We start from the raw sequence: 25,909 nt of genomic DNA on the forward strand, positions 1-25,909 counted from the left end.
GTTTATGCCACTTCCCATTCCGGGACTGCCCCCGCCCACCCCTCATCCCTGTGCATTTCTATTCTCCTTGAAGGCCTAGTTCAACTCTGACCTCATCCATGAACCTTCTTGGCATCGCAGCCTTGGGACACAGATTTATCTCAGCTGACAACGCCCACAGACTGGCTGGGGGCACTGTTTTATCTGCCACAGGGAGCGAGCCCTGTCTGCCACGAGCGTAACATTGGACGGGGTGAGCTGCATCTACCTGCAGCTCAGTCTCTTCCTGAGGGGCTACAACCGATGCCAGATCTGTCAGGTGGGACTTACCTTCTCTAGTGTAGTCTTTTTTTAAAAAAAAATTCTCACCCAAGGACATTTCCATTGATTTTTAAGGAGAGAGACAGAGACAGAGATAGATGTGAAAGGGAAACATCGATTGGTCACCTTTGGTACACACCGTGACCAGGGATCAAACCCGCAACCTAGGTATGTGCCTTCAACAGGAATCAAACCAGCAAACTTTCAGTGCATGGAATGATGCTCCAACTAACTGAGCCACGTGGCCAGGGCCTAGTGTAGTTTTAATTCATTTTTAAAATCTCTATATCCTACTGCCTGACCATAATGCACATCTCTTGATTATAGGACCAAGACTTTAACTTTTTTGCATCCCCAGTGCCTGAAACTGACCCATCTACATAGGAGGACCTTGAGTAACCAGTTGGTGATAATGATGATCTGGGTTTTCCCTGTGCTTTACATCAGAGCCTGCAAGATTCACTCTCCCACACCGTTTTAAACTAGCTCTTAACTGGTGGAAGTACAGTGTGAGTTTTCATGCGTATAGGTAATGGTGGAATTTCTTGCACCGTTCATTCATCTGCCTTCTATTTGCTGTTTCTTCTCTTTTTACTATTTAGTGTCATTGGGATGCTTTGGTTCTTAAGCCTCATGCCTCTCAAACTCTCTTCCCTTTCCACCACCTCCTGCTTTCTTTCTGAATTCCTTCTGGTCTTCTTTGATCATCTTCTGAATATCCTAGCATAACATCCTCAAGTTCTTATCGCCTCTCCCAGAATATTTCATACAGTCCTTTTTGGTCATCATTTGAACATTTTAGTCGTTTTGATCTCACTTTGTGACTCCTCTGATGAAACTCCCCTTCTGTCTGGGAAGGTAATCTGAGCTAAAAATTCTCAGTAATCCATATCTAGTCCTCTGTTCAGATTTTGTTCCTGACTTGGTGCTTGCAATTCCTTTGCAAACAATTCTTCTTGACTTTTCTACCTTTGTCAATGAGCTTTTCAGATGATCTCTTCTGAGACTACAATTTGTAATTTTGATCTCAACACCAGTGTCTGATCCAGGGTATCTGTTAGTGGGGGCACCCCCCGACCCCAACCCTGTAAAATGCCTTTGATATCTGCTTGGAACAGGTTACTTGACTCAGTTAAGTCCTGCCTGGGCTTTATCAGGCTCTTCCAGTCCAATTAATTATTACCATCATTATTTGAATATAGCTGATTTCTGTAATGATAACAAATAAAGTTCCTCAGCGTTGTACTGTCTCTTCCCAACTTCTTTCGATAATCATCATGAGGCTCAAAGTGTCTCTCTGATATTTTGAAGAACCCTTCCCACCACATTGGGGCAAGGCCCCGGTGATGTTCTCCTGGCTCCTGTATTTTCCCTCCTTAGCCCTTATAGCAATTAGAATTAAATGATGATTTGTGTCACTATTTATTCAACGTCTATAGATCCACCAGGCTGTTATTAGATAATAAACTGCCTTATGAAGAAACATCCCTCCCTCCTAGGAAGAAATAACAAAACACGAATGCCTATGACATTAATGCATTAAACTACATTGAAGTTAAGGTTCTCCTCTGTCTCAGTCCATTTGGGTTGCTATAGAGCACAGTACTATGGGCTGGGTGGATTACAAACAGCAGAAATGCACATCTCACAGTTCCAGAAGCTGGAAGGCTAAGATCAGGGTGCTAGGTTCAGGTTCAGGGAAGACTGCCACCTCCTCCCTGTGTGTTCACAGGGCAGAAAACAGAGTGCAGCTCTGGCCTCTTCTAATCCCATTCCTGAGGGCTCCACCCTCATGATCCAATCACCCCCAGGGGCCCCACCTCCTCATACCACCACATTGGGGGTTAGAGTACAACATACGCATTTGGCAACAGGCATGGAACACAATAGTTCAGTCAACATCCTCCATAAAGTTTTATTAAAGCATCAACGCGATAGTACCGTGTTTTGATTTAGGATGTGGGCTGGAAAACCAGGCTCCCTATTTGCGTCCAAGCTTTGCCATTGTGTGCCAAAGTGGCTTGAGTGGGTACATAATCTATTGATGCCTCTCTTTCTTCATCTATCATATGGGGATAATAAGATTAATCTCTACCTTGCAGGATCCACATAGGACTAAAATGAGTTGATATATGTGAAGCACACAGTAAGATGCCTGGAACGTAGAAATTACTCATAAATAGCAGTTGTGGTTGTGTCTTCATTGTTGTTGTTATTTCGGTGGCGCCTTCCACGACCTGTCTGCTCTCCCAACTTCAAGGCATTCTGCACAGGGTGTAGCGTTCCGCAGAAAACATCGCGAGTTTGAGATGCTGCCATCACATCCTATCTTCCTTCACACACAGTTGGGGGGAGGTACAGGGAGGTGAAAGGGATAGGACGGCACTTCTTTTGCTTTGCCCAAGGTCTACACTCCCGGGAAGACTGTTTTTCCAAATACAGAAGACAGGGGTCCGTCCCTGCCTCTTCTTTCTATTCTCAATGAGTAAGGTCTAATGTCAGCGTGCTGGCCCAGGTAGGTGGACACCGATCTGAAAGGGTAGGGGGAAGGGTAAATAATACTTCTGGGGCAAAGCTACCAAGTCGCTGAGGCTGGTAATTGGCACCCTCTTTCAAACTTAAATTCTTTTTTTTTTTAAATTTATTTCCTTTTAGAGAGAAGGTAAGGGATGGAGAAAGAGAGGGAGAGAAACATCGATGTGTGAGACATACATCAATTGGTTGCCTCTCACACCCCCCCAGCTGAGGACCTGGCCCACGTCCCAGGCATATGTCCTGACTGGGAATCAAACCAGTGACCTTCCGGTTTGCAGGCTGACACTCAGTCTACTGAGTCACGCCAGCCAGAGCTCAAGCTTAAACTCTTTATTCCTTTGACTCTCTCAGCAGCCTGTCCTGGATGTCCTCTCAGACAGGGGCTCTTGGGTGTCATGGCGAGACTCTTGCACTTTCTCTCTCCTCTCGCCTCACTAGGTAAGGACTCCGAGCTTTCTGAGAAGCCCCTGCTCCCCTGGGTTGCTGTACGTCACTGCCACTGCCCACCGTACTCCACTCTCCTGGCCCCAGAAACCTGCCCCCACCAACGCTAACATTTTCAGTATCTCACCAGGTCCAGGCTCTCTGTACCACACACGTACTCCCTGAGAAAGTAATTCAGACTTGGAGAGAAAATAAAGTATAGTGGTTAAGTTCAGAGGCTTTGAATCTAGAAAGACCCGAGTTGGAGTTTTGATCTGGACACAAATAGTGTCTGGGCAATTTGCTAGCATTTTCCAGCCTCGTTCTTCTCCTTTGTAAAATGGGGGCATCAGTTCCTATTTCAGAGAGCAGTTGGAGAACTTAATTGAGATATTTACATGGCAGTTAGCATAGATTTACAACAAGCAATGAATAAATGAAAGTGATTATTGACGTTTTGTGCTTATGGGAAGAGTTTAGACAGACTATTCCCTCCCCTCACCTCCTCTCCCTTTGCCTAATTCTGTATTCTCTATCCGGTAAAATAACTTTTAGAGAAACAGCACCCTCAGTTGTAATGCCCAGAATCCCAAAGTAGTGATTCTATTGATAAAAGTTCAGCCAGGGAAGCATTTTGGTGAACTAGCAAGAGCAAGATGGAGCAATGAGAGGTTTAGATTCTAATTCCTGCTCAGCTGCTAACAAGTCAGGTGGTTTGGGAGCAGCTATCGTCTCTGGAGGGCCATCCATTTCTTCCTTCGTAAAAAGAAAAGTTGGGATAAGGTGGGTTTTGAAGTTCTTTCTAGCTCGGAAATGCTTTGAATCTATATGAAGGGTTATTCTCTCAATGACTTCTTTTACTGATACTTAAGAACCTTAACTGATACATGATTTTTCTTTGGAGACATTTTGTGTAGACTTCTCTTACCTCACATTTTCTACCTGCAGAAGTGGTTGTTGAAAGTGGACTATGGAATTGGTCGCTCTAGGTTTGGATGTCCACACCAGTGCTTGACTTTGGGCCAGTTATTTAACTTCTCTGGGCCTCAGTTACCTCATCTGTCAAGTGGGTTATAGACAAAGGGTAGATGTGAAGATGAAAGGAGACAAAGCACTTGGAAATATATAACCCCAAAGACTATAGTTTAATGACCAGAAAAGCATTAACCAGTTTTATCTCTTAATGAACTTATTTCAGGGTGTGTCTCTTTGTGGATTAGGGATACCCTGTTACTATGTTACTGGTGACCTTACTAATTAATGAGTTGAATTTAATCACCGATGTTTCATTCTTGTTTTGGTGTGAGAAGCATGTATTTAACTCTTTGAAAATTATCCCTTGACAGGTCCTAACTGACTGCCTGAAGACACGTTCCTGAAGAGAGGGACATTGTCAAAACTTGCTTTGCTAGAAATTCTGATTAAGTTATTGGAAAAAAAAAAACCTACTGGGTTTCCATTTTTATAGATTCTGCCTCCCTCTTCCCTTTGTCAGTTAGCTAGAACCAGGTCCTGGGGGGTAAAGGTGGGGAGTCTACACCCACTGGAAAAGGAGTAAGCTGCAAGACAAGTCCAGTGGAAAGAGATACTTTCACTGTGGCCTTTACATTTATGACTAGCAAGATAATGAAGGAAGGTAATTTTGAAAGCTTTACATCACTTTTAACGGTCCCTCAGGCACTGAGAAAGATAATAGTCAGTGGATGGCGGCGACAGGGTTTTTCCCCTCCTCAACAGCCACTGACAGGATCATTTTGTATTTGTAACTGCTGTCACTGAAGCAGGGAGAGAAGGCCCTGTGGGCCAGGAGGACGAGGACGACTTCCCTGGAAGGATCTCTATTGTCATCACTAGGACTATCATAGTCGTTGTAATTTTCATTCTGCTTTTCTATAGAGTGTCTACTTTGTGGAGCTTAAGGCTATGGGATCTGGGCCACGTACAATTGCACCAGCATAAAATCATGCTTTGTAATGTTGCAGAAGTATTTTATAAAACTGCAAAGAGAACCCTATGCAAAAAGACAAAAATAATTACCAATGCAGGTCACTTGACTAATACAATTATTTATGGGATGCTAATAGCTCTTCAGAAGCTTTCCGATCAAGTGTCGATTTGACAATTTCTCCACAATTTCTCTGTCTCTCCCTCTCTCTCTCTGGCTTGTTCGACCACTGCCAACTTTTCTCCCCAACGATATGGCTTATCATGTCCAGGGTGGGGGGGAATGTTAATTAATTGCAAATCAGCTTTCAATTTTGTCCAGTAGTCTCTCTTTATTACCTGCAATTAAACCAAAAGGTCAGGAGTCATGCCTTTTATTTTGTTTACACCACCGCGCTCTGCATAGACATCTAACACTTTCGAAGTACGACTATATGAAAAGTGCTTTGGTGAATTAAACAGGATGGGTGCTCACGGTGATCTTATGGTGCGATGAAGAATCTCCAAGAAAGGGCATTGAGGTCCAAAAAAAACAGACAGCTGGGCACGAGGAGAAGGGATGCAGGGGGAAAAGAGGGGGAAACGAGAAAGACAAGCAAAAAGAAAAAAAGCCAGAGATTGAATGGACTAAAGAGAGAGAAAAAAAATCCCCCGCCCCTCCCAAAAAAAAGAAGCAGACAAAAACAAAGGGGAAGTCTCGCGCCAGCGGTGCAGTTGTCTGAAAGCGAGGACTCGGGAGAGGAGAAGACTACAGCCCCCAGAATCCTCTGCGGAACATCCGCCCCTTGTGTTACTCTCCTAGGCAACCCAGGTAAACAAGATGGCGACCTCCGGTGGAGGTCCCCAGTGGCCAAAGCCTAGCTCCCTCCAGGGAACCCTGAGCAGTTCACGAACTGGAGCCCAGTCAATCCTGTTGCGCCCAGAAAATCAGCGCTGGTCTTCATTCCCCATGGGGCGGAGGCCGAACATTACTTACAGAGCCTCCTCCTCCCACCTGCTCCGGCAGCTCATTCACCCGGGTCAGGAGGCGGACGCAGACGAAAAGGAGGACAAGGACGAGGACGAGGGTAGCGAGGGGAAGGACGAAGTGGAGTCCAAGGAGTCCTCAGAGTCCGAAATGCTGAATTTGGAGGTGCGCTTCCCCCGCCCCGGTCCCTCACCCCCTGGCTCTTTGCTCCAGCCGTGGGGCCCTGCCACTTGAGCGGCAGCCCCCCGAGATACCCCTCAGCAGCCTGTGGCTTAGCCCATTCCCTGGGCTTTCGCCTCCAGGGGTGCCCCTTCCCCACTGCCTCAAGGCTCCCTCTCTTTTCTTGTTGAAATATTTCCAGGTATCTCCTTTATTTTTCAGTAGCTCATTTGGTTTCTTAGGAGTCAAGTTATGCAGAAGTCAAGTTATGAAAAAAAAATCAATCTATCTGTATGGGACTCGTGACTTCAGCCTCGTCCAAATGATAGCTCGACAATGTTGTGAATAGGCACAGCTCGTCTCTGACATCTCCTGCACCTTTTCCCCACGATGCTGAAGTGCTCCAATGCTCTCCCCACTTCTAGTCCCTCCAAACCCTTAGCTCTAGGGAAAAGTTTTACTTTTTTCAAATAATTTGAGAAGTGCTTCCTCAAACACTGACTTAAAAGTTTAATATATTACCTCTGCCAAGGATATATGATACATTATCAAGCAACACACACACACACACACACACACACACACACACACACACACCCTCCCCCGCCCCCCCCACCCCCCGGCCTGTAGACATATTTTAGGATGTAGAGAATGTTCCCAACATTCCCATCTATGTTGCCTGGGGTAGTGGCTTTGCCTTTCACATTAATGCAATACCTCTTCTAACCACAGCCCCAGTCCTTCTTCCTTACACTTATTATCATCTTGTTTCTTTCTTAACCCATCGCCTGTCTTCTGTCCTTTCTACTTCTCATCACATCACTTTCTTCTCTTGCCTTCTAATACATTATTTGTTTTCTTTCAAAAACCAGTTGATTTGCTTCTTTTCAATACACTGTTAGGTTTTTTTCCCCTTTGTCCTGCTTCCAGAAAACTCAAAACAATATTTTTTCTATATTTCAATAGTTTTTTCTTTAGATCGGTTCTTCTCTCCTCTTTCCTCTTCCTTGGAATATAAGTTGCCTCAAATTCTTTTCAGAAGGAGACATGATGCAGAGAGACAGCATGTTTCCAAGGTCCTCACTCTGTGATAGTCTCTGGCTTCCTCCTTTAGCAACTTTGCACCCTTTCCCGGTCGCCTGTCTTCCTTGAAGCCAAGCTCGTTTCTCTGTGTTATGCCCATTCTCTTTCACAAGCTCTTTTCCGTATTAGTCTCCTTTCTTTTATTCTCCCCTCAGTAACTTGCATTGTCTTCTGTTACTCAGATTCTACCATTAACCACTTACACCTTGCCCCACTTGGGTTCCCTTCTTTTGCAATGTCCTTTTGTTCACTTTCAACATTTGACCCATTTTTTGCCCCCTCTATTTTGTCTTTCCTCTTCTTCTACCTCCTTCTACATGGGCTAGTTACACATTAGTTTTGCTTAAAGTGGATGATAGGAAATTATTCCTAATTTGTTCATCGTGTGATTTCTTTTCCAACCCTTAACGGTGACTGTTGCAAAACCGTAGCAGTGTTTTTACAATTTGGAGATGTTTGTGTGGTTACCACCAGCTTCCACCCCAGAGGAATTCACAGATGAATCACCAGTTCACTTCATTATTCCAATTAATGCATGCTCTTAAGGTATGGGGTTCATTAGCAGCATTGTTCATCTGTCTTCAGTGTGCCATTAGCCAACAAACCATAGAGGAGGGTGCCTCGAACTAGTTTTTCCTCTTTGGCTCATAGGGTGTATGTAAGAAAAGTTTGTTAGTTCTCCCACATACATTCTAAATATTCATATTTGTTTTGTGCTTTCACATTCCACTTCAGCTTTTTATAGTACCTCATAAGTTTTAACGTACTGAATTAACTAAAGTTGAAAAGGAAGCGTTTGAACTTTTATGCTCAGTGATTTATTTTCCGTATATCAACTGAGTTAAGGCTTCTAAGGCCATGAGGGTCCCAGCGATTACTGAATGCCTGGAATGCGATTAGGCCCAGCCCTCCGAAGGCCTCGTGAACTTACAGGAGGTGGTGCAGACCAGCTGTTCAAAACAGTCTTCGGTTCCCAGAAAGCCTTTTGTTAGCGGGGTGATGTTGAGCGTGTTACTTTACCTCTTTGTCTCATCTGCAATATGGGAATTATAATAATACCTACCTCATAGGAGAGTTGTGAAAATTAAATGAGATTCTATATGTAAAATACTTAGCATAATATATTATTTATACTATAACTAATATAAATAATAACTTCCATGCTTTCATCTGCTACAACAGCCCATGAAGTGATTTGATTAATTTAGCCTTCATTGAACAAACAGTCCTTGAACAATTGCTGTGTAGGAAGCTCTCTTCGACTATATGGGGCAAAAGAAGTGTCTGGGCCCATTATATGCATCTGCTCATGAAAACCACTCTTTGCCAGTAACTAATGTGGGTAATAATGCCTACTCATTGGATAGGTATAAACATTGAATTTAATACGAAACTATGTTGAAGTTCTTAATATGGTGTCTGATGTAGAGTAGGCTCTTAAAAACTGGTAGATCTTCAATATTCCATCATAGCAACAATAATGATAGACGACGGTGAGAACATGATTGGGGACATACGCGGTCCCTCCCAAGGTGAGGTAAGAGTGTGAGTGAATCGTAGCGATTCATTATGTGAAGTATTAGATACACAGCTATGTACAGATGATACCTGAGGTACAGGGATCATCGAGGTCTCTAAGGAAAGTACACCCTTGTCTGGGTGGAGAGGTGGCGTGCGGGCCGGCTGACAGCCGGAAAAGCAGCTGAGGCGGGGCCAGGTTGTGAAAGGCTCTGTGCCGTTGTGCGGACTCCGGACTTGGATCTCCAGTGGCCGTGGGGTTAGATTAGGAGCAGGGAGGTCAGTGAGAATACTCTAGAAGTAGTTATGGAGGAGAGACCGCCTGGATTAAGGCAGTGGAAGTGGAAACGGAAAGGCAGTGAAAGACGAAAACAAGTGCAGTGCTTGAGATGGGACAGTCCCTAACTGAATATTAGAAGTCTGGGCTGACTGCTGGGTCTGTGGCGTGGTCTGGAGAGGGGGCTCTTAAGGCCACTAACCGCAGTGAGAGAGAGGAACAGGTGTAGCTGCGCAGCAAGGAGCTGCGACTGAAATCAGGGGAGAGGCTCTCAGAGGTAGAAGACCTAGGAACCGTCAGCGTTGGCAGCTGTGCCATCAGCCAGGAAGAGGAGAGGAAAGCAGGGCCAGGACTGGAACCTGGGGTACAGGTAGCCAGCCGATGAGGAGGATTTAGGGAACGAGACTGGAAAGGACCGGTAAGAGAAGTACCAGAAAGAAGAGCTGTATGATAGGGAAGCCAAGGGAAGGAAGAGTCTTGAGAACATGTGAATAGCTTTGCTACCAATATGTTAAGTGGCAAGAGGCCTAAAAAATGCTTATTAGCTTTGCCTACCTGAGGGTCACTGGGGACCTAGGCCCATGTGACTTTGAGATGTGGCGAAGGGAGAGCCTAACTGTAGTGAGTGGAAGAGTGAATCGGAGGTGAGGACGGGGAACTAAAGGATAAAAAAAGCAACTTGGGCGGAGCTTGGTTATTAATGGACATGACAGCTACAGATAAGGGAACGTGCAGGACTGAAGGGGACCCTTTTAGGACAGAGGAGACTCACAACTTGTATAGCTGGAGAGTGACAGGAGAGTGACTGATTGAAACCGCAGGCCAAAGAGGGCAAAATTGACAGCCTGTGAGCGAGGTCTCTGAAGGAAGAGAGGGAGTGGGGCCCTGAGTGCGGAGAAGCGTCAGGGCAGGGGCAGAACGTTGAGGGGGTTAGTGTCTGATCGTTTCTACTTTGGCTCAAAAGCAGAAGAGAGGAGCATCTGCTGAGAGTGAGGACAAACGAGTGGAGGCACTGGACAGTCTGAGGAGAGGGATGGAGAGCTGACCAGGCCGGGAGGGGGGTTGAAAGCAGCTGATGAATAATGGGAGACCGGCACCAAGACCCAGCGGCCAGCTGACTTCAGAGCGGCACCAGAATGCATGGGTGTGGGGCCCATTCGGCAGTTTGGAGGGAGAGTGGGTTCGTCCATTCGTTCCCCTATATGTGCTAGGCACTGAATTCCGCCCTTCCCACTTTATGCGTCAGCCAGATGGAACTCTTTGTAGTGTTCTCCCAAGAGGCCATGCTCACCTTTGCCTTTGAGATTTTGTATGTTTCCCCTACTGCCTGCAATACCCTCCTTTGTCCTCTTTCCTGTCCTTTCTTCCACTTTTCCAGAATGACATACAACTTTGGGTCTCAACTGAATCGCTTTCTCCCCAAGGAGGCCTCTGCTATGCTGCTGCACCTCTGTAGAACTGACAAAAAGGGTGCCCTATTTATAGTCAAAGCACCCTGCTTAGCTCCATTGTAATATTTAGCAAATTTATCCTGAAGTTGCGTGTGTACTTGTCTGGCATGTGAGAAACATGACTCAGTTCCAGAACAGTGCTTGATTGTGAACCTGGTTCAGGTTTGTGTACGCATGTGGTAGTTGCAATCAGAGTTGCAAAAAGTCAGAGACACGAGAGTGGGGACGTTGAAATTGCTCTTGGGATTCTCAGTAGGGAAAGAAGTATAGTCAGGAGGGGACAGGTAGCCTCTGAGAAAGGGAAGGATGAACAGACTGGAGATTCTGCTGGGGTCCATGAACAAGTTCAGTGGGTACTAGAAAGGTCGAAGGGTAGGCAGTTGTGGGATTAGAGAGGAGTGGAACACCGGGCTTTGAGAGTTCTAGGGGGAGCAGTTTAGCGCGATGACCAGGCTGGTCCAGGCCATGGCCATGAGAATGAATGGCGGAAGTTGGGTGGCGATCAATTGTAAGGCATCTGAGGTTGAGAAAATAAAGAAATGTGTGCATGTGCTTGAGTGGTAGGGACCCTGAGTGGCCATCCCTGGGGACGCTGAAGCCACCTGAGATAGAGCTAGGGCATAAATGGGCTGAAAATGACCACAGACCAGAAGGGAAGGGCGTGGCGCTGACAGATGGCAGGAACCTCAAGGGAGGGGTGAGGGGGCTGCATGGGGCATCGCGCCTTGGGAATCTGGGAAAACGTGGACAGTGTGGCCGGTCTTCGTGCCAATGGCCACCCTGAGAAAGAGACATCTGCCTGATGTAGGCAAGGGGTGCAAGGCTTCTCTTCTCCAGGAAATGGAAGGGCTGGGTCAGGTAAACTTCAGAAGTGTAAGTGGAAAGTTTTGGATGGAAGGTAACACCCCAACTCTATCCCTTCCCAGGTCTTTTATAAGAAATTGGAACTTTATTTAGAAAAGTAAATACCTCTCCCCCGTCTTCTGAACAGGTTGACTGGGATGGATGAATGAAACATTGAGATGTGGAATTTCAACTAGTAGTAACAACTGTCATTTATGGGGACACTGCTATATTCTAGCCATTGTGTTAAGAGCTCTACATAGACAATTTTTTTTTTCATTCTCCCCAAAACATTAAGAGAAGGTAATAATATTTCTTATTTTATAGGGTCTGATAGAAGTAAGGCCTGGTTGAGGGTTGTTGGTAGGGTAATAATATGGGTGTAATAATTTTTAGTTTTAATTTGAACATTTCACCTAAAATGGTGTATGGTGTGCTTGAGTGTGATATTGTTATGTTATAGAATTATATGCTTAAGATTTTGTAATAAAAGATTTTGTAGTATAAAAGGGGTGTTTTTTTGCACCGGACCCTGTAGATGAAGACTATGAAGCACAGAGAAAACTTTTTTCTGCCCAAAGTCATGCATCCACAATGGCAGACCCAGGGTTCAAACCCAGCCCCAAAGCCTCTGCACCAGCTCCATGTGAGCAACACTTGCTTCCCTGGGTTGGTGCAATTTTGAGGAGAAATAAAATCTTTATAAAGCACAAGCTTACATATTGTATTAATGTCCTTAGTACCAGCAGCTTGAGTGGCATTGTTGTTTCCCGAATTAATACAGAAAACCTGAAAAATGTGTTTTGTCATGATAGTCCGCATGCTAGTCAGGCTTAGTTATACTGGTGTGACTGATGGGACTTCTGTGTTTTGTGTCCTCGGGCTGGTGTCCGTGTTAATGTGTTGGTAACTATGGAGTTGAAGGCAGCACGAACCTAGCTCTGATCCACCTGTTATCTCTTCTTTCTGTCATTTCTGATGGAAGGGCACGAGAGGCCACCCCGGTCCCCAGATGTCTGCACACCGCAGGCCAACAACCTCTTTATGGAAATGATTATTACCCTTTTAATAATTCTTGTAAAGTGTATGAATCCAGCAAAATGAGCCAACAGGAAGCTGACTGAAGACCTGTTTTTCCCAGCAAGAACACCAGATTTAGGGAAGCCATGGCCTTGATTTGATGTACCTGTCCTTCGAGGCGTGGCCAGGCAGACAAGTGTGTAGGTCAGAATCGTCCTGGGGTTGGACGGGCTTGGCTTCTCGTAGCTTTGGCTCTGCCACCTACTAGCTATGAGGTTTCAGGCAAATCAACTGTCTGTAAAGTGGAGCTAAGAGTGCCTACCTGAGGGTGGTCAGGAGGACTCAGTGAGTCTATCCACGGAGAGCTCTTAGCACGGTGTTAGAAAGGAGACACACTCACTTTAAATATCACCATTAACATCGAAGTGCCTACTTCTGTGTTCATTCCACTTGAACACCTGCAAGTGACCTCCTGAAAAACCAGTAGCAATGAAAACATCGATTTGCTAGTTACTGATTCAGCCGTACGTAATCTGTATGTCTTCAACACAGAGGTTTTTTTGTGGCGGGGCTGGTAAGTTTTGGAGGGCTCAGCTCCTGGAGATGTAATATACTAAATAAGTGCTGGACCTGACAAGATGGCTTGCTCCTTTTGTAATGGAAGTCCTCTTTGCCCGCCTCTCCTGGGTGTGTTTGTTTCTTTTTTGCAGGACGAATTTGATGGGGTCCTGAGAGAGGACATGGTGGCTGAGGCACTGTCCCAGTTGGGGCGCTCAGGTTCTGGGACTGAGCAGGTCTACCTCAATCTAAGCTTATCGGTGAGTATGGCAATATTGCCGTTGTCTGGCTACACTTTGACACTGGTTGGACCACACCTATTTTTTTCTGGTACGCATAGCTTTTGTGGGCTCCAAATCTCAGAGTCTTGCGTTGGATGGAGACCAGCAATAAGAGTTATTTATGTAAATGTTAGACATCAAAGAGCCCTGGCTGGTCCAATAATCAGCTCCTCAAATTCCTTTGTTTTCATTCCCTTCACAGTCTATTTCTTTCATCTTAAGTAGTCTATTTTATAGCAATCAATGCCTTCTTTCCAGAAGGTTGAATTTGATTCTGTAAAACTAATCAAAAACTTCTTAAGAATTTTCTCTCTGATCAGTGCCAGGCTAAAATTTGTATCTGAATCCAAGGGAACAAAGGATTTTGGTATTGACTTTTCCCCACTAAGTATGTCAAGAAATGAGTAGCTTTGAGCTCTCTCTTGCTTTCCTAAAGATACCAATTATTAATGAAAAAAATGTATTGTTATTCATCAATTTTCAAGAATTCAATACCAGTCAGAGTATAGCACAGAGTCTTGGCTCCAATTTTATCATAAAAGCAGAATCCTCAAACTACTCCAGCTTCTTTCCCATTTTGTTTTTCTATAGTCCTAGAAAAATAATTTAACTCTTTTTGCTTTCTTATATTGTAAAGCATTAAGTATCTCTTGGAGATTTACAGAGTAAATGCAGATACACAGGCGAAAAAAACACACGGAAATGTTCGCGGTGGCACCAATGTGGCTCAAGTGTGTAAAATTCAGAGCAAGGCTGTTCTGTCTGGCATTTGAACTAGTAAACAATCCAAGAAACAATATGTTTTTTTCACCCACAGTGGTTTCACGGCCTGTCCTTTGAGAACAGCATATTAGGCCTCTAATCTTTTCCTGGTTTCACTTTATAACATTTTATGGATGACTCAGCCAGTCAGGCAATAACATACAGGGAGTGCCCTCTGTGAATTGCACCATGCAAGGCATTGGAATAGGAGGTAATTCCATGAGCCAATACATCCCCACACAAGTCGCTTTCGATCAATATTCTACTTATGTATGTAGTGCTATGCCTTAAATTGATCTATCAAAAAAAGCAATTCTTTAAATCTTATTTCAGCTAGATGGACTGAAGCTTAACTTACTTTGCCACTGACCTCCTTACGTCTGAGATATTACATGTGGAATTACTTTGCCTTCATAACCTGTCTTACTGAATACACTTTCTTAGGGTCGCCTGGTTTAGTGGCTTCCCCCACCCCCTTATATCTCGGTTTTATGACATGTTATTTTTTACTTTCTCTTCTTACTTGTGTATGTAGCTTCTCTCCTACCAGAATCATAATTTCCTTAAGGGCACACTATGTCTCTATTTCATTACTGTATATCTTATCCTGCTGAGCACAATGCCTCGTGCATAGTAGGTTTTCGGTAAGTATTTATTTTTTACTGTTCTAGTGGCCTGTGTTAAATGCTGTTAGGATTATATTTGAGAACTTGCTTATAGTCATGCTTCAGTGGTTGACTTTTTCTGACTGTGACATCACAACACGAGTCTTTATATCACAACATAGAGACTCAGTGATAAAAGTCTGTGTTCCTAGGGACCAAATGCCCCTTCAGCCCCTGTTGACATTCACTAGAAGCAATACTTCATGGAAAGGTTGTTAGAAAAAGATTCAGGAGATCTGGGTCTGCTTCTCTATCGCTAACCTGTTCTGTGACTTTAGGCTATTTACAAACCTCTCCCTGTACCTCATATTCCTCGTCTCTAAGTTGGGAATCATCTGCCCCAGGGATCTCACAGGTTGTTTGATCAGAGAAGGTTATTGTAGGAGAGATTTGAAGATGATCCCTGTGAAAATATGGGTAGTATTAATGATCTCCTGATTAGGTGTGAACTTTCTTTAACATTTCATTTAAATTTTGAGTGTTTGCTTTTTCTTCAGCCAAATAAAGGCTTTGGCTTTATTGCTATTGCATGTTTTTAATAAAAAAACAAACTCTGCTCTAAAGGGCTTCATGACACTGCTTTAATGTGCCTTTTCGTGTTGTATTTGTTCTTGCTAACAACACTAATTTTCTAAGCTATTATTTTTTTCAAAGGAGTGCATTTTTTAATGGGGCATATAGTCTGTTTTGAGATCCTATTAGTAGTAGACTTCAGATTTTTGTCCTCTCACTTCTGCTCTATTTTACGAAAGAAATTCTGGATTTCTTTTGTCAAGTATTATTTCTAGATGTTGCGAGAACGCCAAGTGCTAACCTGTTAAAGCAACATCCAGTCTTTTACCTTTTCCTTTCTCAGGGTCGAGACTTAATCGACATTAGCATCCTTTGCGGATATGTTCACCTACAGAAGTTGGATCTTTCAGCAAACAAAATTGAAGGTATGTAATTGTCATTCTGGTAAATTGATGGATCACTGAATCATTCCACATTTAAGCTTTGCAGTGTGTCATATAGTTTAATGCTACAAAACTTGATATAAATGCTATTGTGGTTCAATTTACATATCTATTCAACGCTTTCCATGTAAAACGTCTCCAGTGACGACTCAGGAAAGAGTCAGGTCAGCAAACACCCAGTACTGCACTACGGTTGAGAGTACCAGATGGGCTGCTTGCGTTCTTCCTTTTAGGAAGTGGGTCATTACTTCTTTCATACTTATGAATATTTGGTGATTCCCTTTTCTTTCCCTCTATCAGTTTATTCAGTGTTGATGAACTCATTTTTGTTTTTTTCCTTTAATGGATTTCTTCCATTTATTCTGCATTTGCAGCAACACTTGTTTTGTTTCATTTTGCTGCAAAAAAGCTTTATGGTTTCCATTTGGTCCAATGCGCAGGAGAGGGCTCCAGGGTGGCGAAAAGGATGCACAGTGGTCGCCAAGAGAGGCTCAGGCAGAAGCCAGGCACCAGGGAAATGCAGAGGGGCCCCTCAAAGGCCTCTGGGCTCCAACATCTCCTAGTCATGCTTGAGGTGAGCGTTTCCGAGAGACACTCGCCCAGCCTGGGGGCCGGCCAGCCGGCGGAGGGGAGGCAGGTGTTGCCCATCTTCTTGATTTGCTTCACCTGCTCATCCATGAGGCAGTCCTCTGGGAAGCCTCAGAGCGGAGGGTCTGTGAGGGCAGAAGCCAGGCCCTGCAGGTCCAGGAGGGCCTGGGTCAGATTCTTCTCCAAGGCCAAGGCGGCTTCCCTGGTGTCCTGAGCTCCCCCCTTACCTTGGGACAGCTTCAGCACATCCTGAAAGACAATGCGGCCACCGTGCTGGTTTTGCATCTTTTAAGAGATGCCCAGCACCCTCGTGCTGCTTCTCCGCCAACCCGGGGAGCAAGTGGCCCGTGGCCTTCAGAGCCGCATTGTCCTGGTGGAAACGGAAGCCCAGAGAGAGAGAGAGGTAGGTGCGGGAGGCCCGCAGACGCAGGGCGGCCAGGCGGGTGACAGCAGCCTCCACCCGGGTGGAGGACTTTGACGAATTGGGGAGCTCATGGTTGCTCGGCAATAAGGAGCTGAAGGTCAAAACACCGTGTTGGCTGGGCTTGGAGGCCGAGGATGGCTGAGGTGGTTGCGAAGGCAGTGACAAGAAAAGAGGTCGGAGGTGGTCGGAGGCTGGAAGAAGGGGCGTCCCTGGGTCTGTTCCCTCCAAACACTGTTGACACAAGAGACAGATCCCTGGCGCAGGGGGGCGGGGGTGCAGCCAAGGGCACTGCCACGTTCACATCAACATTTGAATCCTGGCCACCTACTTCTGTCCTTATTTTGAGCACCAGCAATTCATGGATTAATTTTTTTCCTCAATTTTTGCTGTCTCTATATATTTAGTTGATTCTTTAAACTCTTAACTTTGACATTTGGAGTTCTATGTAATCTATTTGTTGTGACACCTTGTTCACATTTAATAAAATCAGCTACATTTTCTTGAAAGCTTGATCCTTGTTTCTAATTTTCTGATCCTATTTGAAGTTAAAGTGTACAATTTCTTTTCTTTGGACTTCCAAGAAAGGAAGCAAATCCTTATTTGTGCCCTGCTTTCTTCACAGATAATCTTTCGACTCCCTTCTTTAGTTTGTCTTTTTTTAATAACATTTTACTGATACAGTCTTCTCTGGCTCATTTTATTTTATTTTACCGCATATGACTGCCATGATTAAAATCCACTTTCATTTCAATGACTAAGAAGTATTCTAGTATAATTTTTCTTAAAATTTTACTGTTTTTATGTTATCCTCACACAAGGACATCTTTTCACTGATTTTTAGAGACAGAGGAAGGGGAGAGGGAGAAACATCGATCTGTTGCCTCCCATATGCACCTGGACCGAGAATCCAACCCCGCAACCTTTCAGCTACAGGACGATGCTCCAACCAACGGAGCCACACCAGCCAGGGCAAAATTTTACTGTTTTTAAAAGACTTCTACCCCCTCATTTTATAAAACTTTATTACGCAAAATTACAAACATGAGAACAAGTGGAGAGATTACTGTCATGAACAGTCAGGGTCCACAACTATCAGCCCATGGCCTGTCCCACTTCAGACCCCGTCCCCCATCCCCCGAATTATTTTAAAGCATCAGAAAGACGTTTTAGTGTGACCGGCAGGAGCTCTCCCAGACCCCACCCCTCCAAGGCTGGTTTTGTTTACTGGATAAGGAATTCCAGAGCGGCTGGGGCTTCAGGAACGCTAGTGCTAGGAAAGAGGGAAGAGAAGTGGCTTCGCACCCTTGTGACGTGAGTGAGGAGCTTGCAGTTGCAAGTGCAGCTTTCCTCTTCAGATCCGTCGTCTTCCATCTTTCATGGCCTGTTTTATGAGCTCATCGAGTATTTGAGAATCTACTGTTGGAAAAGTGCAGTAGATTTTTCTCCTTGGGTGGAGTGTTACTGATGAGCTGATGTAGGCCAGTCTCAATTTGTATAAGGATCACCTGCGCTGTGAGCATGGGGGCTGTTCAAACACAGGTGGCTGCGCCCCACCCTTGGAGCTTCAGCTTCAGCAGATCTAGGGTGGGAGTGGACGATTTGCATTTCTAGTCAGTCCCCACGTGAAGCCAAGGCTGCTGGTCCAGGACCTCACTTTGAGAACCACGGATGGAGACGCGAGGTGCTCCTGCCATCTAGTGGACATGGAGGTCACTACACCGAGTAGGGAATTAAGAGGCCTGAGAAAGTTAGAAGTTCAGCAGCCCAGACCATGAATTTCTCCGTCAGTGACTTAAAAGCATTGGCCATCTACACAGTATGACATGTGTTTGTCATCTCTTCATCTCCATTACGTGGTTGCTGCTGTTGCTTTAAGACAGAACTCTATGGTACAGCGCTTACCTGCCCACAGGAAGGTCAGCTCCAAGGGGGTACAGGGGCTGGTGGAAATGAGTAGAGTTGAGACCACTGCTGACAGACACAGAGCTGAGCTCAGAATGGACAAAGAGGCAAAACTTGTAAAGTGATGACAGTTTCTCCTTAGGTGTCCCCTCAAGGCAGCCTATTAACTCCCACCAAGGGGTTCATGTTTCAGTGGATTCTCTCTCCCAGAACAATTTCATTCGAAAAGCCAGACTAGCCCTGGCTGGTGTGGCTCAGTGGATTGAGCGCCGGCCTGCACACCAAAGGGTCGCCGGTTCAATTCCCAGTCCGGGCACATGCCTGGGTTGCAGACCAACCACCCATTGACGTTTCTCTCCCTTTCTTTCTCCCTCCCTTCCCCTCTCTCTGAAAATAAATAAATAAATTTAAAAAAAATTAAAAGACAGACAAAAGAAGGGTGTATTGTTTACACCAAAGAAACAAAGAAGAAATTGGTAGGAATCTTCTGGCTTCAGGGGTGTAACCACTGGTTCTGCGATCTAGAATGAGAAGAGAGGGAGACATCATTACTAACAGTTTCAGGTGGAGAAACAAGTTACTGGTGGAATCAGGGCAGTAAAATCCTCATCATGGGATTCTTATGGAGCCATTTTCTTGTTTCCCCTTCCTGTTCGGAAGCATGTCCGCTGTGCAGGGGCAGAAAAAGGCAACACGATACTTCATTTTTCACGTTTTACTGCCATTTCATTAGGAGTGAATTAGCACAGGAGTCCTTTACTTAGCATTCGAGGTTCAGAATATTTGCTTAGGATAAAATGCAAGGCGCACACATGCATTCGAGCCACTCCAAAGTCAAAGGGAAGTAATCGCAATAATTTAAATCGCTTGAAAGAATTAATGAGATTTAGGATTAAGTCCACCTAAAACAAAATTTAATTTATAGTCAAGAAAGTTCTCTAATTGTGGCATTTTCCATCTTTCTGAAAAGACCTAATTCAGTTATTTAGGGGCTAATTTTCAAGAGGATTATCTATGGCTCTAGTTTCTGGGCCTTTCTCTCCTCCAGGGCTGACAAGTTTTGAAGCATCGGACTGTTAACAGCAAGCTGCGGCAGCGAGGAGGCCTCGGTTATTTGTTCCTTGGCTGTCCTGGCAGAAGAGGGGCGGAGGAGGTGGGGAGGCCCCGGGAAGAAGTTTCAGTTAATGGCTAATGGAGAGTTTGCCGCGCGCGCATGCGTGCTTATTTCACACACCCTAGTCATTTCACGCACCTGGAATGATTAGGATGCACTTGCAGGGAGCATAATTTAGAAATGTTCTCATGCAACGTGTGCTGTTTTTAATGACTTAGTCTGATTTTTATTTTATTGGCTTACCTTGTTGTGTACTTATTTTTTCTCCCCAGATTTGTCTTGTGTGAGTTGTATGCCTTATCTTCTAGAACTTAATGCTTCTCAAAATAAACTGACTACATTCTTCAACTTCAAGCCACCCAAAAATCTCAAGGTAGACTTTCTCCATACACCAACTACCTATGTTAACTGGTTTGCCAAGTACATTCTTAAGCAAAATGGCACTCAAATGGGAAATTCAGAGAGAATAAGAGGTAGGGGGAAATAGTGTATTTGAAATGAAATAACAGGGAGGAGGATTTATGCATCATTTATTTTGGAAAAGGGAAAAGGCCTATCAATGGATACTCTTAGGAAGCTGTGCTCAAACCTAGTGTACAAACCAAAGAAGTAGCTGCCTTCTGTTCTCTCTCCTTCATTTAAATGCTAGTTATTATCTGTATGATTTTTATTGTAGAATAATTTTATACGTGACAAATCTATGACCACGTGCAGGGGGCTCAGATTTTGCCTCCTTACGGATCAGGCTTCGGTTTTCTGAGGATGCGGTGATTTCAGACCGGCATTCCTACCTCTCTGCAGCAGCCTTGGCCTTTCTGGGGTGGAATTGGACTCTCTGGGAGCAGCAGTTGGCGGAGCAGCTTGCCCTGCTGCGGGGCGCTGGGTCCTGCACCTCAGTGTGCACACAGATCCTTGGGTTCTTGTGCAAATGAGGGTCCGACCATGAGGTCAGGGTGGGGCCCGGGAGGGCGATGTTATTGCTGCCAATCCTAGGCCGCAGGGCAGCAGAGAGACCGTGGAAGAGTGGTTTCCAGACTTTTCTGCACACTGCAGTCACCTGGAGAGTTTTAAAACCACTGCCTGAACGCTGTGGGCAGGTTCTGACTCAAGTGGCCCAAGGTAATGACAAGACTTCGGGGGCTCCAATGGGCTGACAAATTTGGGAACCAGTGCCACAGAGCCTGGGCACACGCGTTTTACTGACTGAATCTAGTCCCAGTGCCACACTGTAATGGACTTAACCGGTTTTCCACTCTTGCCACTTGGGTTGTTGCCAATTTTTCCTTTTTAAAGAATCCAGTATTTAAAGTATTTAGTATTTAATTCATTGACAAAATAATTGTAGCACATTTTTGAGGGCGGAATCACTGTTTTAAAGGGTACAAAAAGAATGGTGGTTTATATAATTGCTGCATAGTTTTCTAGAAAATGCAAATTAATGCAGTGTTTCAGAAAAGTTAGGTTTTTTTCCCCATTTCTTAAAAGAAATCACTTTTGTTTGTTTTGCCAGTAGGTGAATAATTAAAGTTATTTAATGTTATATATCTCTTATCTCATATTTTTGAGTAGGAACAGCTGATGTTGCTGAAAATGCTTTCCTAAAATAGTCCATTTTGAGAAAGGGTATTAAGCTGAAGAGCTATGACCTGAGGGAGGAATCAGGAAGGTTTTTCTGGCATTAAGGGGGTGACATGGAGAACGTACTGAGATAAAACCAGAAAAGGCAAAGGAAAGAGAAACAAAATATGCGTATAAACTAAGTGAATACAGTTTGCTGGGCATTAGAGCAGCTGAAAGACGCGGTGGGCGGTGGTAAGGCTGAAACTGAGGTTCCCCCGAAGGGGGCGCTGCAATGGGGAGAGCAGCCGCGGGGCGCCCGCCCTGGCGTCCGGGAGAGACCCCCGCAGGGCCCCTGGCAGACAGGGATGGAACAGAGGGGACTGTGTTAGCTTCAGCCTGTTTTCAGTAAAGAATTCTAACCCCACACCCAGAAGCGCATCCTTGTTATGCATGTAATTAGTGTGGTTAAGACCAATGAGAAATAAAGTATGACACACTGCTGCTTTCTCTCCTCAGAAGGTCGACCTGTCCTGCAACCAAATTTCTGAATTGGGTAATTTGTCGGCATACCAAGCTCTCACTAAACTAATTTTGGACAGTATCCTTTGATAAGTAAAGGGGAAAATTTGCTTAATAGACCCATTAATAAGTGTTTGTATACCAGACGGCATGGAATAGTGTCAGATAAGCAGTTTACTAGAGATGTGTGACTCATGTAAATAATTAAGAATTAACCATCACAAAATGAGGAATGATGTTTTATTTACCAAAGAATAAGACTGCACATCAAAACTTACCAAGAGCATTTTATACCTGAAAAGCTAAGCGAGACAGTCATTCTAATAAATGTAGGCTTATTTTTAATTCTAGAGCCAAACAAGTTGTTTGAACTGAACTTCTTATCTGAACTCCTTTTCAAATTTACTTAAATGTGCTCCCTATCTTATATAAATTCAGTATCTGAAAATCCAGATATGGCCATAAGGGAAATTAGTAATTATTTATTTTACAAAAGCATTCATACTAAAAGTTCCCTTTAAATAGCAAGCTTCTCTATTGTATTTAAAGCGTGTTTCATTAAAAAAAAAAAAATCAACTTTTGATTTGCAACCGACTTCAGGAACAGATCTGTCTACTGTGTGAGTCCGGTTCCCGCACAAACAGCACCTACTCTCAAGTGGGCATGTGCCCGCTCCTAGGGCCTAAGGGGTTAATGGGGCGTCTCTGCGTTTAATGAGCTCGAGTCCCTTCTTCACACCAGAGACAACGTCCTCGGGGTGAGGAGAACAGCGCCTCCTCTTTCTCAGTGCGCCTCTTTCTGCCCGCCTGAGGATTTTTAGCGTGGAGTGGAGCACAGATGGACTCTCCCTGGTGCCTCATGCGAGCGCCGGTGCAGCAGCCCGTACACATGACGCCTGCAATGAGGGGGGGGGGGGGGGGGGGGGGAGGAGGCGCGTTTTCTGGGAGACATTCAGTAGGACAACTCTCTTCGCATTTGATGGAATGCTTGGAACATAGCCCCACGCCCTTTAGAACTTTCCTGTGAAAATGAACAAGCAGTGGACAAAATTTAAGACATCTAAAAATGCCGAGGATTGGGGAACATGGTAGATTAAAAGGATCTCTTTGTGTTGCTTATGGGTATGAAATTGGTTCAGCCACTTTTTTCCTTAGCCAAGGTAATTGATTTTATTTTTTCATTTTATATTTGTTTTCGAAACGTGTTATTGTATTTTTCCATTGCTTTTAACGCCCTCATACCCCGCACCCCCTGCAGTCACCACACTGATCCGTGCCCATGAGCCCTTCTTCCTTTTTCGCTCGACCCCTCCACCCTCTAACCTCCCCCTACCCGCCCCCCCCCCGCGTCCCCCCACCCGCATAGCGCTCAGCCTGCTCTCCATCTCTGAGCCTGTCTCTGGGTCAACCACTTTGGAAAACAACTTCCTACTATCTTGTAAAGTTGAGCATCCAAATTCCCTATGGCCTAGTGTATTCGTTCCTACATATGGAGGGTCTCAGCCTGTGTATACCTGGAGGCTTGTGTAAGAATCACGGATGCTCATAGCAGCATTACTCGTAATAGCAGAAAATTGAAAGAGGCGCAAAGTGCATGGATGAGAGCGAGTATCACTTGTGGTGCACTTGCGCAGGAGCATATTATACTGCCGCGAAAGTGGATGGAATACGCTCCCATGCAGCAATTAGGAGGGATCTTAATAGGCCACATGGAACCTGGGAATGAGGTATAAAACCAATGGGAAAGGGAAGAGGAACTAGATGAACAGTACAGTGGTCACCGGTATCTCCGGGGGGGGGGGGCACTAGGAAGGGACTGGAGGTGTATAAAGTCACTGCAGCTGTTCCACTTCTTGGGCTGAGAGTGGGGTGGTCGTGATGGCAGTGGTTTCAGGAGCGCCCATTACCTTTTTAAAAGTAAATAAAAAGCAGGCCATATATGGGGCCAATGATGTGCCTCTGTCAGTGAACACATTTAAAAGCCTGAAAATTAGAAATTCATTTCTTGGAAAACAAGCATTTACCAAGCTTCACACATCAGCTGTGTCAGAATCCCCCGGAGGGTTTGTTGAAATGAAGCACCTGTTGCTGGGCGCCCGCTGAGTAGGTCTGGGGTAGCACCTGCGACTGTGCGTTTCCAGCAGGTGCGCAGGCTGCGCGGGCATTGCCGGTCTGAGGACCGCACTCGAGAGCCTCGGCTCTGAACTAACCTGTCCCCTCGCTCATGCCTTGCAAGGCATGCTTTCCCGGTCCAGTGGCTTCCAACAGTTGGCTGTTACCTTTTTTATGCTTTGCACATTTGTTCAAGCTTTCCTTAGTGGGCACAGAGGACTTCTCTACTGAAGGGGGAAAAAATGTGCTTTTCTTTAAAATAAAGTTAAATAAAAGTAATTATAAAAATAAAGAACGATTTAAAACAAATCAATTAATAAAACTAGTAATTCTGATAATGTGATTGTAGTAGATTATATTAATATATCAGAATGAATTAACTATAAGATATGAACTTTGTAGTTTATTATGCTGTTTTGTCCTTTCATATGTGGATCACTGATGATTAATTGATAATCATCCTAAAGTGCAGGATGATAAACTTGGCCAAATGTATGTAAATTTACTAATTCCTGAGAAAGGATACAGTTTATTTTTTACCTATGAATTCTGACTGATTGTTTCCCTTATGATTATAGAAAATTATGGAATTTAAAAATGATTCACAGAATTTTTAAAGCAGACAGGATTTTTGAGATCACCCAGTACTGACCGTTACATTTATGGAAGAGGAGGAGCCTGAGACTTGGGTCGGTGAACTGTCCGAGATTATTTGGAAAAAGGTTGAACTGAGACTAGCCTCTTGAATTCCATTGTATTTCCCAGGTTGTAACTCATTGAGCAATCGCTGCTTTTATCCCCTGCCATTTATTTAAAGTGTATGCGTGTTTCATTTCTTACAGAGTTTCACTCCTATAGGGAAGAACATTTTTCACTGGCAAGGTGATACAGATCTTTCAGGATTGGTTTTGATTAAAGCCATCATTGCAGGTTTCCCCACTAAGAGAAGCGTGATAGATTTCCAGGATTTCTCAGTAACTGTTTTCTGAACACCCGAACCATATTTTTTGATCATAGACAAATGAATAAGAGCGAATGCCGAACGAGTGAATAATTCATGTCAAGCGCTGTGAGCTGCTGACAGCATCCCCAAAATGTAAGAAATACGTTTTTGGGCCTCCTCCTGGCTGTGAAGTTGTGCCTGTGCGCCACTGGGTTCTTTCACTCCATCCCCTCGGGGATCTGAAATTCGGTGGATGAGATTTATTCACAGAACAAAAAGCTTTAGAGCTGGAATGCAGCGTGATAGAGATGCGTTCTTTGAGTCTCTTTTTCCTGATAGTGGCCTTTGAAAATTAAAATATACCTAAGAGGATTAACCCAGTAAGCTAATTCCTTGGAATAGTTTAGTGATTTATCAGATTATATTTCTTCTTAGCCAGAAGTCCCAAGACCTAAGAAAGAACATGAAAGAATGTTAGAAGGAAGGCCAAGTAATATTTTATCAAGGTTCTTAAAATAAGAAAACAGGTGATTAGGGAGATGAAGGTATCCCTGAGAGCAAGCAGCGAACTCAGAGCCTTGTGCCGACCACATTGACGGTTGTCATTGCTGGCAGTCACGGAAGAGGGGGCTTGTGGGAGTCACTAGCGGGGAAGCTGCTATGCCACTGTAAAACAACAAAAAAAACACTCCTTCCTCAAGAACCCCATTAATTTATAGTGCCTGAAATTCCTGGAAATCTAAAGGGGAATGAAGAGTTGGGAAATGCCCATTTTTCTGAAATGGACTTATTTCTCCCTAGAAACCTTCAGTCAATCCGTCCCCCTTGGCCCCAGCGCTGTGAGTGACGGTGACAGGAGCTGCCGCAGCCCAAGTATGACTGAAGCAACACGTCTGTATTTTTCCTCCTTTGTCCCTCGCAACAGTAATGCCGTGAAACAAGACCTGCCGTTCTGGTCAGAGCTAGTCAGCTGTGTCCACCCAGGGAACTTGTTGGTTAGCCTCT

General features: G+C 44.6%; 1 protein-coding gene across 1 annotated transcript in view; it reads left to right on the plus strand.

Moving 5' to 3' along the window:
* The first annotated feature begins 6,022 nt into the window (after positions 1 to 6,022).
* The window catches only part of LRGUK (leucine rich repeats and guanylate kinase domain containing), an 84,479-nt gene continuing 64,592 nt past the window's right edge, over positions 6,023 to 25,909 (plus strand). Inside the window, exons 1-5 of the mRNA XM_054564631.1 lie at positions 6,023 to 6,334; positions 13,231 to 13,338; positions 15,643 to 15,724; positions 20,043 to 20,143; positions 21,847 to 21,928. Of these exons, the coding sequence (XP_054420606.1) occupies positions 6,023 to 6,334; positions 13,231 to 13,338; positions 15,643 to 15,724; positions 20,043 to 20,143; positions 21,847 to 21,928 (685 nt within the window). The remainder of the gene's footprint in view (positions 6,335 to 13,230; positions 13,339 to 15,642; positions 15,725 to 20,042; positions 20,144 to 21,846; positions 21,929 to 25,909) is intronic.

The sequence above is a fragment of the Pteronotus mesoamericanus genome, unplaced genomic scaffold, assembly GCF_021234165.1.
Source record: "Pteronotus mesoamericanus isolate MK-2021 breed Mesoamerican mustached bat unplaced genomic scaffold, CSHL_Meso_final scaffold_85, whole genome shotgun sequence".
NCBI classification, from domain to species: domain Eukaryota; kingdom Metazoa; phylum Chordata; class Mammalia; order Chiroptera; family Mormoopidae; genus Pteronotus; species Pteronotus mesoamericanus.